Source organism: Ornithodoros turicata, chromosome 3, assembly GCF_037126465.1.
Source record: "Ornithodoros turicata isolate Travis chromosome 3, ASM3712646v1, whole genome shotgun sequence".
Classification (NCBI taxonomy): Eukaryota; Metazoa; Arthropoda; class Arachnida; order Ixodida; family Argasidae; genus Ornithodoros; species Ornithodoros turicata.
The window spans coordinates 65694925-65710090 of NC_088203.1; the positions used below are offsets into that span (position 1 = coordinate 65694925).

A 15166-nucleotide genomic window follows, 5' to 3' on the forward strand; every position below is an offset into this window, starting at 1 on the left:
ACATTCATTGCCTGAGTTACACACCAACATCGCCAAGCAGTGTCATAACACAACCACAATTTATGGTCACCTTACCAATCATCGAGCTAAACGAGAATTGGCCGATGCAGACGACAAATGTGGACGACGCAGACACGCAAGTTTGAGTTCATCTGTGCTCAGCACCATTTGTTTTGTCACCATATTGTGCATCAGTTTTATCCACCATGTTCAATTGTCTCTTTTTCTACGAAAAATATCGCGCACAGAGAAAATTTTCATGTTAATCATCAAGTTAAGTTACCTGCTTCCACAACGCGTTCGGAACAGAAAATTTTTTACATGGCTTTCAGAGCTCCTTTAAGAATCGGCACGACATCAGCTGCAATGTTATTTCCGGTGAAAGGGGAGAGGTTGACGACAGCAGCATAGTCCTGGCTGAATGTTAACCTGGAGACAATGCTTGCCGCATATGCAGATCGGGACATTTATAATGCTGATGATGCAGGTGTGTTTTACAGCCTGCTTCCAAACTGAACCCTTGCCCTTAGAGGCGATCTCTGCTCCGGCCGCAAGGCATCAAAGAAGCACATTGTAGTTTTGTTTTGGGCTAACATGGACAGTTCTAACAAGCGCCACTTATTCGTTATTGGCAAATCTACACGGTCACGCTGCTTCAGGAAGCAAGAATGCCTGCATATAGTATACGGAGCAAACAAAAAAAAGCTTGGATGACCCAGGAGCTGTCTACCACTTGGTTACTGAAATTTGATGACAACATGGTCGCAGAAAAACAGTGGGTAGTGCTAATGCTAGACAACTGCACAGCCCACAACGTGCAGCCAAAGCTGACTTCTGTCAACCTGAAGTCCCTGCCTGTGAACACTGCTGCCAAAAGCCAACCTATGGACCAGGGTGTCATAGCAAATGTGAAGGCATACTGCAAGAAGCACACTTATGAGAAAGTCATCCTGAACCTGCAGCGACATGAGCTGCTTAAAGTGAGTTTGAAAACTGCTATCGAAGTGATAACTGAGTCTTGGTGGTAAGTGAAAGCCACAGCCATCAGCAAGTGCTTTCAGAAGGCTGGATTCATGCACACAGACTGCACCGTGCCGGACACCAACACAGCCAACAGTGAGGATGCTAACGTTGAAGACAACTGCGTGACCTCGTCATAAACACCATTGTTTCTGCGAAAGACACTTTGGACGACTTTCTCAATCAATGATGAAAGATGAAAGTCACTGAAAAGGTTAGCCAGCTGTAGGGATCGAACCCACATCTTCTGGATTACCGGTCCAGGGCTCTGTTAGCTTAGCTCAATTGGTAGAGCCCTGGACCGGTAATCCAGAAGATAAGGGTTCGATCCCTACAGCTGGCTAACCTTTTCAGTGACTTTCATCTTTCATCGTTGATTTCTTAGGCAATTTGAGGCTTTGTTTGTATCTGTCCCTTCTATGTTGTTCCAGCCTCAGAACATCAGTTTCGCTCTTGTTCAACAGGTGCCGCTTGCGTCGATTTCCATCGTATGAATGTGTGTATGAGTGAGCAAAAAATGTAAGAGTGAAAGGAGGGTGAGTGAGAGTGAGTGGCTGGTTTGTCGTCCCTTCAGATGACGCACCTCGAAAGTCGCTGGAGAGGCGTGTTAGCTTAGCTCAATAGGAGATATGTAGGGAGCCTCCATGGGTTGCTGCGGCTTCTCCGCTTTTCAGGGAGGAGACACCCTTTAACTGTGCCAACGCCGCATTTCCTCCTCGCCCTTACGCGGAGCGCGCATTTTGACTCCCAACTTGCTATGCGCTGCCCATTGCCGGCTGTGCATTTTGCGCGTTTGAGCGGCCATCCGGCACAGATACACACAAGTGATTGCATTTCTTCGGTGTCTTAGCGTAATTGTACGTTTTGGGAACAAATATCGCAACTCATCCCTCCGGAATTTTAAATCCAGCGTGCAACAAGCGTGTCAGAACTTCCTCTATGACTGCCGAAATCGGTCGTTCCACGAGTCATTTTCTCAGGTAATACCAGAGTTCCAGAGATTTTTTTCTGCGTGTACCACGTTCGGGTCACAGTTCTTTTGCATCGGAATTTACGCATGAAAGAGCTCCTTTTTTTCTTTTCTCTATTTCTATGAACCACTGCTAGGGCTCAGTTCATCTCCGTATGGTTGGCATGGGGTCGTTGATCTGTCGCATAAAGAGCTAGGTCGTGAACCAGCGTTCGCTCTTGTTTGAGTAGTTCCTACTTGATTGAGCAAATACATTTGTTGGTGGACGAAGACAAGCGTGCGTGGAGATCTGCAGAGTTATGATACGTCGTGCAGCGAAATGCCAGGGTGCTGCGTGCCCAAGTGTGCCAATTGCGTTGGATCTCCGCAAAGCCACAACAAGCTCATTGAGCTTCGTGAACACGTACGTGGTGCAATGGATCTTCAGTATATTTCGGGCAGCGTGAGAAATGTACTATTTCACCGTACAAATGTGAAGAGGCATTCGTCTTTTATTCATAGTAATGTCGGCAATAATCTTCCGACTTGTAACCAACACAAAGAAGGACTATGTCATGCAATCGTGGGCAAATTTGTACAACTGCGATTAAGGGTGCAGTTGCGACAGGAGCATATGTCGGTAAAACAACGTCGTTTTCAAGCACAACGACAGCTGGCGTTGCACTTGAATGAGATGTTATAATAACACATTTCTGTGGTCTATACACATTCCCATGTTTACTATTGTAATTCGCTGGTCGAGACGCGACCAGGTGCAGTGACGAGTTTAGACAAATGTTACAAAGCATTAGCAACATATTTTACAACCCATGACCAGCTCTACTAGCATATATGACAGTTTTGCTACGCTAGTATCCTTCATTCTGCTTTTATCCCCTTCCTGTCGCGAAAAAAACGCAACCCCGCCGCTGACGCCCAATGCGATGTGGGAGTCAAGATGCCGGCGCTCGTAGCAGACGACGGAGTTGTCGCCTCCCTGAAAAGGGGACGCACATGGAGGCTCCCTAGGAGATATGCGAAATGAAGCGCCCTCTCTTGCCCGTTAGCGAAAACGCACTCGCGCCATTTTCGTTGAGGCGATGCTTGGAAAGCATGGCTCCGCTGTTCCGTGTACACAGTTTGCGTTGCCCGTGAGTAAGTTTGATTGAATAGTGGCAGCTGAAGAGGACTTCTGTTGTTTTTGTCATTCTATGTGTAAGCGCCTCATTGCGTTAGTAAAAGTTTGTTGTGCAGCAGCCAGCAGCAGCCGGCAGCATAGTGTGAACTACACTGCAAGCTTTCCGTTCTGCTTAGTAAAGAATCGTCTGAATACCGCAACTTTTTGTCGTGAAAAGGACTGCGTATGACGAAACTCTGAAGACCAAAACAGTAATGATGTTTAGTATGTACAGTACAGTACATGTTTAGTAATGATGAAGGTGTCACCGCACTGCTGCGCCAAGCTGTACTAGCAGAGAGGAATAGAACGACAAAAGGGGCGTATTTATGAATCGCTGTAACTGAGCACTAGAAAGTCGAGCCACTAAATAAGCCAGAACACGAGAATAGGACATCATCTATGAATATTTGTTTTTAAATCTTATTTGTGTGTGTGTGTGTGTGTGTGTGTGTGTGAATTGCCTCACACAGTTAAAAGGAAAATCACTTCATGTAGTTGAACTAGGTAGGATAAAACCACGCTTATTACAGGTTCAGAACCATGACATTTATGTTGATCAAATATTTATTTATTAAATAACATAAATAAATGTTGGTCATAAAGTCACATGCTTGACGAACGGGTCAAGTCGTGGCTTAAGGAGAGCAAGCAGCAATGATAGAACCAGATACCTTCCAACATATAAATCTGAAACCTAGTACTATATCGTCAAATTATATATTGTAACGACGACGAGGGCGGCGGGCCCATGCCACCACGCGTGGCCATTCCCATTGTACCATTCTCATTCTGCTCATTAAACCATTGCCATCATCACGCTGTGCTGCCCGCATCATTTGGTGGAGATGCGGGCTATCCTCCTTCGCAAGCGCTCCTGTCGTGGCCATCGACGCCCCAGCCCCGACCAGACGCCAGCCCTTATGACGAGACGACGACGCCCCGAAGATGCCCCAGCCCCGAAGACGCCCAACGACGCCCACGACGGCAGCGCACAGTGGAGGATACCCTCGGCCCCGGCCCTGTACAGGCAGCACAGCGTTCACCAAGCCCAATTCACCAGCGCCCCATCATCGGCCACCTGTCCACCCTTTGTGCGTCACCATCATGCACCTCCATCGTCCGCCGCACCGTTGCCTTGCCCATCACATCGTCCACTCATCTTCCCGTCATCTCCGTTGTCTCGGACCTTCTCCACCTGCCCTAACGCCCCCTGCCCCCTGCTGACCCTGACGTGCCGCGCCCGGGGGTCGCGCCTTCGGAGGGGGGCACTGTAACGACGACGAGGGCGGCGGGCCCATGCCACCACGCGCGGCCATTCCCATTGTACCATTCTCATTCTGCTCATTAAACCATTGCCATCATCACGCTGTGCTGCCCGCATCAATATCACAACTACCAAATGCAGCAGCACTACAACCGTGGCGTGGTTCCAAGAATCACAAAACATTAAGGAAGAGATTGCTCGGCACAGTGCGGCAAATGGTATGAAAAACTCCTGCATCAAAATATTCCCCATTTATAAGACCAGAATCTCATTTAATCGTATCACCACAATAGCAGCTAAAACTAAACAGTGAAGTATTGCAGAAAACAAAGTAAATGCAAATGCCGAACGTCGATGATAAATGGAATTGACCGCAAAACTGTAGGACTATTTCTGCTGCTGAGACTAGAGCTCTGAACAGTTTGTCATTCGTACATTCCGCCGAAATGTTCTGTACTCTACCGAGGAGTCGTGCTTCAAAAATTGCGGCCGTGGATTCCTTTTTTAGCGGAACCCCTCTAGCTGCGTTACAGCGCGTGAGAGATCTGCCCTAGCCATGGCGGCGCACTCGACAGATGGCGCTATTTCGCATATCTCCTATTGGTAGAGCCCTGGACCGGTAATCCAGAAGATGTGGGTTCGATCCCTACAGCTGGCTAACCTTTTCAGTGACTTTCATCTTTCATCGTTGATTTCTTAGGCATTTTGAGGCTTTGTTTGTATCTGTCCCTTCTATGTTGTTCCAGCGTCAGAACATCAGTTTCTCTCTTGTTCTCAATCAAGATTGTGACGAGATGAATGTCCGCGAAGGAGCAGCTACCGATGAACAGATCATAGCAGCTGTGCGTGGTACAGAGGAGTAGTGCTCACTGGAGGACGACTCCGACGATGACTGGGATGGGATGCCTTTGGAAGCGTCATACAAAGATGCGCTAGAATGTGTGAGGAAGCTGAATTATTATTGTGCTCAGAGCTCATCGGGATCTTGAAAATCAGCTGTATCAGGCGCTTGAAAATGGCACCGTAATTTGATTTCAATAAAAAAGTGCAGTCTTGCACCATGATTTTCATGCGTTTCATTGGCTACCAGATGAATTCTGATGGCTATATGTGAGGAAATGCTTTCACAGGGATTGTTATATTGATGTCTTGTTTATGTGTACTCCAATGGGTGAGCTGACCTGAACTAGCAGTTTGATCATGTATCGGCATTATCGTAATAAACGGGCCCGACTGTATACAGCATTGTGGTCCGATATACCACTTTCTTGCTGACAAACAAGAGATATAAAATGGAGTTTCCACTAATACGGTCATTTGCAAGCTGTGGCACATTCAAAAAACATACACAAGTTAAAATTCTCCGTAATTATCACGTTTTTATCATGCAACCTTAATATGTGATCATACAGTTTAGATAAATACATATCGCTGGAGTCTGGAGCCCAGTACACTGCACATAAAACAAATCTCAATCCCCAAAGGGACACACTCCACTTTCCTGTGTGGCTATCTGGTCCATTAAAGGTCAGCTATGCCGATATCCCAAATAGTCGAAACGGTTGTGATATTCTGAAAGCCCACATCCAGCTCTCTCCAAAATGCACCTTCATTCTCTCAGTTCGGTACAGTACCATGTCAAAAAAATAGATAATTCATTCCGAAACACACATGGGCGCAGCCATTTTTATGACGTAGATGCACCCGAACGGGCATTGTGACGTGTACGCGCCTTCGTACTTGTCAGTGGATTTCAGCTACGGCTTCTCACGGCTTCACGTATCTGTGCTTGAAGATGGCGGACAGCCGGGTTCCACCGTTCCGCGGGCGTAAACAGTGCAGCAGCAGCGAACTCATTCGCGAAGCAACCTCTGTGCGATGTTGTGACTGGAATTCGTCGTTTGTGTTTTGTGAGCACGTACAATTTGTATCAAGTCGCGTCTGCGTTAGCCCCTTTACAGCACTTGGCCATTGCAGAGACTGACGTTTCGACAGCCGTGTTAGCAAGAAAATGCCAACAGCGTTTTATTCCTGCAGGAAAAAATTGTGCTATGTATTTGAGAAACCGCATACTGCTATGGCACAAGTTTTACGTACGATTTATCAATGTGCAACAGCGTCGACGATGGTATGTAACGATGAGAGACGTAAAACGAAATACAAATCACATTCTAAACTTTTTGTGAGATTCTGTGCATTTTCCAGAAGCTTTCTTTGAATCACACACTCCCATGTCACGCTGCGTTGTGTGGCACGCTACAAACTACTGCATTTTATGTCTAACATCTGGATATTGTTTGTAATGAGCACCGTCGCACAAAAACATGCACTCGAAAGCTCCAGTAGCCATGTGGTTGCACACTATGCAGACGCAAAAGAAGTACCAGAGCACATATTGCCTCTTAGAAATGGTGTTTTTAGAAATGTGGTGTCTGAAGAGTTAGGGCATAGCATAAATCCTAGAAATCAGGTGCACCTTATCCTTCTGTAGAGTGCTCGTTCAATTCACAATGCAGCCCATGGTGTGTAAAAGTGTAGAGGCAATTATGTGACTTGTCGTCCTGGGTGACATCACTGGCCAGCCTTGGAATTAATTCCGTGGTCAGGAATTATTGTACAAATCGCTTTTTATGTAGGACATGATAAGCAATATGCAGCCTTGTCTGCAGCATTCTCGATTGCCTCTTACCTTTACAGTTAGAGACACGTTACCAAACCATTTGCAAAGGGTACTCCTACAGGGTCCGCGTAACTTGATTTTTTTAGTTATAAGATTTATAAAAAAAATAAGTATACAATAAGTAATATAAAATTTATATGAAATAAAACATAAAATTTATAAAAATAAATGAAAAGGCTTCATGGAAGCAATCCGTTAGCATACCCATTGCACATAAAGTACAATTATATATGCTTGGACATCATCTAATTAATCTTCTGAACCATATGTGTGGCTGCATACGAAATTTTTTAAGCACGTGCTCTACCTTCCTATTCCTACATGTGCACACGAATAACAGTGAATATATGTGAAGTGGCAAAAAGCAACGCTAGACTCTACCATCATTGTGCACCTTTAACTTTTCCGCATTTATGTCTGGTAAACAGGGAATATCTCACTAGAAAAGAAAACATTTGTGCATTGTTTGGCAAGCAAATAAATATATTTATTTACATTTTCCATCAATCAACAATGTTGTGACCTGGTGCAAATATTAATGTCAACAAGGAAAGTACTTACAAGTTATTCCTATGTGCTCAAATGTAGATATGACAATTATGTTTTTGTACCTCAGCACAGCACAGTTTCAAAATTAACAAACTGCACAGCATCAGCAATCTTAAAGTATCTCAAGAGGGGAATCACATAAAGCTCCAATAATAGACTGTGCAAACAAAGCTCCAAAAAACAAAGTACTTCAAGAAAAATCTGAATAATCGGTTGCCGTTGTGATATGTACTACTATGCACAGTTCATGAATGGAACATGTTACCTCATTGCATTGCCTCCATGTGAGCACTAGAACAGGCAGCTTTTTAGGTCGTTCTTTTCGTGTTTTTCTATTGCCTTTTCCTTTTCTGTTTTTGCAATAGCAAGCATGGCCATAGTGAAACACAAGCAGCCAAGGGCAGGATGAGACATCTACAGTGCGACTGCTAGCTCTAAACTGATATATTTATTAGCAGACTCTGGAATATACACATATATGCTGCTAAGCAAATGACAATTTAACCAATAGAATAACAGACAAGAAAAAAGGGTTATATATCTCCCCCTCTCCTCATTCTATTTCACAGGCAGCCCTAGTATCATTCTGAGTGTGCCCGTGCGTTCCCTTTCAGATAACGTATCTCGGAGAGAAGCTAATCCAACAGTGGACTGCTGACACATGCAACTGTCTTGGATTTCTCAAACCATTTGTTATTTAACCGCTGCCTTGAGCTGTGTGTTCTGGAAATTTAGGCAGCATCCAGAGTCCCTGCAATGTGTTGCCATGTTTCTCGAGGGCATCAAAAGTCTGTCCTTGGCTGCCTGTGTTTCACTATGGCTCTCAGATACAAACTACCCCATTTCAACACAGTAGAAAACACAGATTTGTAAATAGCATCTGTTGATTGCACTGTACATACCCCCCATATAAAGGATCATAGTGGATACTACATCTTGTGCGATAATGTTAGGAACACAAAATAGCTAGATTTGAAACCACTCTTACGTCGTAGCAGTACTATTTGTGTGCAGCTACGCAATTCCTGTCCTGCAAATAATTTAAACCATATGGTTCATCTGCCAGCGTGATGATCCCCTGAAAAGCAATTCACACTTGGCGGGAACTACCGGTTCTGAAACCTATCCATGACATGTGTAGCCATCAGGGAGGAAACCCAAGGGCTGCGGTGGAAAAGACAAACACACATGGGCTGTGTTCTCACTATGTATCAGCTGCTCAGGCTACTAAGAAGAACATGTTCCAAATTAATATAACATGGCTTGACATGATACGCCGGCAAAAGCTAACCAATAAAATTAGTAGTTAAATGTACAACACGTAAACACTTGCCATAACATGACAGTTTCCTTCCTGCATTCTTGCGCTACCTGGCAACCCACATAAGCAGTGTACTGAATTTTTTTATAGCATTACACGTCGTTTCACAGAACTTGAACAAGATTATATAGCACACGATAAAAGTAGAGTGAACATAATGTGCAGAAAAAATGGCTAGGAAGCAAGCAAGCTGGTGAAGATGATGCATATGTAAAACCCCGAGACTAGGGAACACAAAGGGACGTGTCTGTGTCTGTCCCTTCCAGTTCCCTAGTCTTGGGGGTTTTACATCATGCATAATGTGCAGCTTTCCATTCACGCTTAATGGCCGTAGCAGTAATGCATGAAGGCCACTGCTAAGTTGTGTTGAGAAACACCACTTTATGTTTTTCATGCCTAAATGAAACGTACCTGACCTGATCCAAATTAACCGTTCTGAGTCTGGAACACATAAAGAGAAAAACGCAACACACGCCACAACATTAACAGATAAGCAAATGAGCTGTGGCGAGCTCCACCTTGGGACAAAGTCAACAAGTAATTCACCAAAAGTCAATGAGCGCCTGAAATGTAACATCTCTGACTGGTAGCAGGACGGTCCACGTTCAATTCCTGGTGCTAGCACTGACTGGCTTTTTCATGAATTATTTGTTGAAGTTTCGATGTGCTTGAGAACCATTCGTCAACCATTGTATCCTCATGAGGTGATGAGGGTTTGTCATCCCGAAGAGACTCCCTTTCTGGCATGTGTCCTTATGGATGCTCATCACTGCAGAAAAAATAAAAAGAAAAAGCATTTAATGACAAGAAATGGATATTCGTATTTACTGTATAATGATTGTGCACAACAGAAAGAAGCCTTTCGCACAGAAGGCTGTGCTTCTTCAGGTCTAACATCAAGTTATAAAATTCCAGAATATATGACATGTTGTAAGGTAGAGAATAAGTAGAGCTATTGAGTTGTCGAGTCGAGTTGAGGGGGGAATTGTACCCCCTTTTTATTTTATTATATATGATTGTATAATTATTTTTATGTCTGTACCAACCCTCGCTCTCTACATTACAACATGTTTTATATATTCTGGGATTTTGTAACTTCATGTTAGACATTAACAAGAGCAGCCTTGTGCACGAACCTCTCGTCTCATTAAAATTTAGATGTTCTCAACAGTCTTCTTTCTGTTGTGAATCTCTATCGCAGCATACCTGCACATTGCTGTTCTACGTACTGTGACTTTGAAGTAAGAGTATGGACTTTGGGTAAAAAGACTACACAGCACTGCTCAGGTATTTTTGCCTATCGAACAGTATGTATGTATGCAGTATGCACACAGTATTTGTGCACCGGACCCACTAAAAATTTAGTGAATGTGGCGTTGCCCACGGTAATGCACCAAGTTGAACACAATTATTGTAGAATCCAGGTATTTTAGCTTACATGTCAAGCCAGTACCACATCCAGTGTGAAGTTGTGACAAATAAATAGTTTCCATTTTTCTTAGCTCTCAGAACACAGACAGTGAATTAATAAGAGTAGACAATGTTAACATGAATTCTGGGCTATTCTTCAATTAAAGATTCACAGATAGTGAAGGCACCTTCCTCAACGGACGTTGATGACACTGAAAATTCTAAAACGTTATCAGAGGCGACATCAGCTTCGGTGTGCCAAAGGATTGTATGTCCAACAGTAATCCAGCTAACAGTCCATCCAATTAACTGAACTAATGTAACGTACCTTCTATATCAGACAGTGAAGCTTGTAACACCCCGTCCACAGGAACCAGTGTCCAGACAGCAGAAGTGCTTGAACTGGGAGATAGCAGCTAATCGCGATGGGGACCTTTGTTTTCCACCCTGAAAGCACAGGTTGTAACTTTGAGGGCAGATTTAAAAGTGGTGTCAAGATGTCTGCATGCGAGCGCACATGAAAAGTTGAACATAGGTGAATACTCAAATTATAACATCACATTGTCATACCTATTGGTGGAGGTAGACTGCAACTAACGTGTCAGCCATTTCTCCATGCACCAGATACAAGCCAGATCATGCTTCATTTCCGCCTTCAGCGTGCACCTGTGGTAATTCAGAAGTTAGATTATCAATACTATTGTGTTGCTAATCGTGGTTATATCAGAGTAAGCGCAGTCGGACAGCTGCACAATCGATTCCTTAAGCTTGCTATTTTTTATATCTGAACCTCGGCTTACCTTTTTTGCTCTCGTTTTTTGCCTTGATCCTCCGTGACACGTTTAAAACGTTGTGCGTCGGGCACCTGAGATTTTCATCAGACGATTTCGTGCCGAGATTCCAAAGTGTCTCTGGAGACGCGCGTAACCTATGATAACGTTCGTGGACGAAATCCCTACAGTGGAAATTAGCAGGCACCACTGTCAGCCAAGAGCTTTGCACTTTTGGCAGCTTATAATAGGTAACACTTGAATGCTCCGATGAATTGTTCTAACAGCGTAGCACCGTCGTATCTTCGACAACTTCGCCGTGGCATATTACGTATCATATCGCTCCAGCCCATAAAAGGCAAGGTCAGAACAAGGAAGTGCACTTTCCAAACGACGCCGTGCCAAAAAAAAAAAAAAAAAATATTCACATGGTTTGTTTCCGGCTTAGCAACAACGCAACAACATAACAGCTGTTCGCTTATGTACGATGCACCAGAGGACGAAACGAAAGAGGCCAAGCGGTCAAGCCCAGAGTCCATGCCAAGCCAAAGACAGATAAACCGAGAGCAGTGACGTCGGTGCGCCCGTGCGCAGGGTTTGCCGACGGTCTGACGGCCGGGCGTGGGAACTAAACAAACTGTTTTCTAAAAAACTACGAACAGTTGGAGCAAGATATTTCACACACATATTCAGTGTTCGGTAATGAACACACAGCGCGAGTATCGCTCAGTTCTGCGGCACTTCAAAATCGGCATATCTGACCTTTAAAGAAACCTCAACTCCAGTCTTAGTAATGACTGCCACACTGTGATCTCGTGAACCTCTATCACGTCTGTATAATTTATCACCCATATACGTAGGCAAAATATTGCTAATTCAAACTCTGGATAATTCAACTGAAAATCTGTGGTCCCTCAGCGCCTTAAGTAACGCGAGTCTAATGTACAACCCCTACCCACAGCTGTCCAGTGATCATCCCCTTCCCCTATGGTATATCGTAGAGCTGTGCGAATATTTCAAATTTCGAATATGAAACGGATATCTGATGCTATTCGAATGATATTTGCAACCTATTTTGAGTATTAGAAATTTTCGAATATTTTGCGAATTGTACTGAAGCTAGGTATCGCTATCGCCATTCTGCAAGTTGGGTTCCCCTCATTACATCCAAGAGATAGGTGAAGCCCACTTCACGTTACCGCCATTGTTTTTTTTATTTTTGACAATTTACAATTTTCTGTCACTATAGTCTACAAATTTTGTGAGCTCATGGTCAACACTGTATTCTGGACATTGCAGGTTCCAGTAAATGTACTCCCAACTTCCTGAGTTATGTTTTTTAATTATTTATTTATGGTACTAGTACCTCAAGGCGCCCCCCATTGGGGCACTACATGAGGGGGGTAAGCGAAGATACAAGTTTAGACAAGTAGAAAAATAAATAACATGGAAATATTAAATACACAGGAAATTGGCTAGTTCTCGCTTGAATACAATGAAATCGTTAATTATGGCGATGTTCTGAGGAAGACAGTTCCACTCGTTGGATGTGCACGGGAAAAATGGAACGAAAAAATTTGTCAGTGTTGCACAGAAAACGCTCAACCTTAAGAATGTGGTCATGTCTCGATGATGTATAGGAAGCAGGTGTGATGAAATTAGGTCGTAAAAATGTGTTGTGAAAAAACTTATGAAAAGACGCAGTCGTAGAAACTTCTGGCGTAACACAAGATCAGGAAGGTCGAGAGATAGCTTGATTGATGAAATGCTAGAAGGATAGTAATAGACATTAGATATGAACCGTGCGGCACGGTTTTGGAAAGATTCTAGTAAGTTATTTAGTGTAAGTAAATGTGGATCCCAGATAGAGGAAGCGTACTCTAATTTAGGACGAATAAGGGTAGTGTATGCTAGTCTTTTAACAGGTGGTGGCGCATGCTTCAAATTACGGCGTAGGCATCCAAGTTTACGGTTAGCTTCGTTGGTAATTGCATTCACGTGAGTCGTCCAACTAAGGTTCGAAACTAGATGAATCCCTAGGTATTTATATGAGTCAGATTTAGAAATAGGACAATTATTTAAGGTGTAATGAGCGTTAGAAAGTTGTCTAGAACACGTGAAAGAAACGTGCAAGCATTTATATGTATTAAGGGAAAGCTTCCAGTTAGAACACCACGCGGAAATGAGATCAAGGTCGTGTGCTAGCTGATCATCAGTAATAGAAGATGTGCTGCGGTAGAGAACACAATCATCTGCGAAGAGGCGAATATTTGAAGAAAGGGAATTAGGAAGATCGTTAATAAAGATTAGGGAAAGAAGTGGTCCAAGTACTGACCCCTGGGGTACGCAGGATACACAGGTAATGGAGAAGAAAGGGCATCATTTACCAGCGTTATTTGGTAACGGTCGTGGAGGTAATTTTTCGACCAGTTAAGAACAAAAGGATCTAAGTTAAGTAGCGATAATTTATAAAGAAGACCTGGGTGAATGACAGTGTCGAATGCTTTGGAGAAATCTAAAAAGGTGGCGTCTGTACGAATGTTATTGTCTAAGTTAAACTGAATGTCATGTATGAAGCAAGCTAATTGGGTGTCACATGAGTAGCCCTTCCGAAAGCCGTGTTGGTTACGGTGAAAAAAATTATTTGACTCAAGGTGGGTGGAGACACGCGAGAAGATTATATGTTCAAGGATTTTACATGGGACACTAGTTAAAGCTATTGGACAATAATTCAGTGAATCCAGCTTATCGCCCTTTTTAAAGAGTGGAACTATCTTTGACAAACGCTAGTCTCTAGGAACAATACCGGAGGCAAGAGATTGAGAAAAAATTACAGAAAAGTATTGGGATGAGATAGCTTTTGTGTTCTTTAACATTTTAACATTGATGCAATCAAGCCCACAGGCAGATGACAGCTTCATATTTTCAATGACATCCTCAATTCCATTAGGTGTGATATTAATTGGACACATAGGAGGAAGTTGGTACAGCTGCGACAGTGATGGTGGAAAATGAGAATCATCAACAAAAACACTAGTGAATGCACTGTTAAAAATGTTACAGGAAACCAACTCCCCCTCTTCCTCCCTTTGATCAACAGGAAACCAAATCGGGAACAACTGAACCATCAGCATCTTTCAGAGAAATCGCCTGGTTTGACTTGGGGTTAACACGCCAAAATTTCTTTGGATTAATTGTAAGCATGTTAGGAATATCTTTTGCATAGAAGCTACGTTTCGCATTCTGTGCAATCTTTCTGAGTATCTTGGCACAGTTGCGGTAAAGAGCAAATACTGACTCAGAGCCGCTTCTTTTCGCATGTCTGAAGAGACGCTTTTTCTTGTTACTCAATTTTTTAAGTTCCGACGTATACCAGGGCTGCGTACGAGTACCCCTTACTGTAGAAGAGGGGACGAAATCCTCTATAGGCTGAAAAATTTTAGTTTTGAAAACTTCCCAATTATGATGAATGGAATAGCAGCTGAAAGATGGGAAAAACAATGCAAGCTCCTCGTTAATTCTATCAAAGTTGGCCTTGTCATACAGCTTAATGGTTTTGCTTTTACTCTTTGGACGCTTAGAAGAAAAGCAAAGAGGAGCAATGACAACCCTATGATCGCTGAGGGATATCGAATACAGAAGATCACCAAAAACCGCAGGGTCTGTTGTGAGGATGAGATCGATAGTGTTAGATGTTCATGAGGTTATTCGTATCGCTTCGGAGCTGGGTGACACCAAACTTTAGACACATATCTACAAAGTTGCTTTCCTCCCTTGTGACACAGGGGATAGCCCAGTCTATTCTGGGATAATTAAAATCACCCAAGATGATCATATTATGTTGCTGAAAGCGCATGGAAAGTAATGCAAGCACCTCAGAGAAAAGAGTCACAAAACTAGAAAGACCAGCTGGCCGATACATCACTCCTATCAATATATCGCTAAGCCCTAACTTGGTGGATATCAACACATTTCAAGTGGGGAGGGACCTGTGTCAGCATGAATTGATTGGAATGTGTTTCT

The 15166-nt window shown here is 43.4% G+C and overlaps 1 protein-coding gene across 9 annotated transcripts in view; it reads left to right on the forward strand.

Annotated features, from left to right (window-relative positions):
- The window catches only part of LOC135388552 (intersectin-1-like), a 337751-nt gene that overhangs the window by 297140 nt on the left and 25445 nt on the right, over window positions 1-15166 (forward strand). Inside the window, exon 29 of one of the 9 annotated variants that reach the window (XM_064618168.1) lies at window positions 8257-9552. The exons of 6 other annotated variants lie outside the window; for them this stretch is intronic. In XM_064618168.1, coding sequence (XP_064474238.1) covers window positions 8257-8300 — 44 coding nt within the window. In that variant the 3' untranslated portion in view covers window positions 8301-9552. Of the gene's footprint in view, window positions 1-5159; window positions 5479-8256; window positions 9553-15166 lie in introns of those variants that run through there. 2 more of the 9 variants (XM_064618166.1, XM_064618167.1) reach the window with 2 other exon arrangements.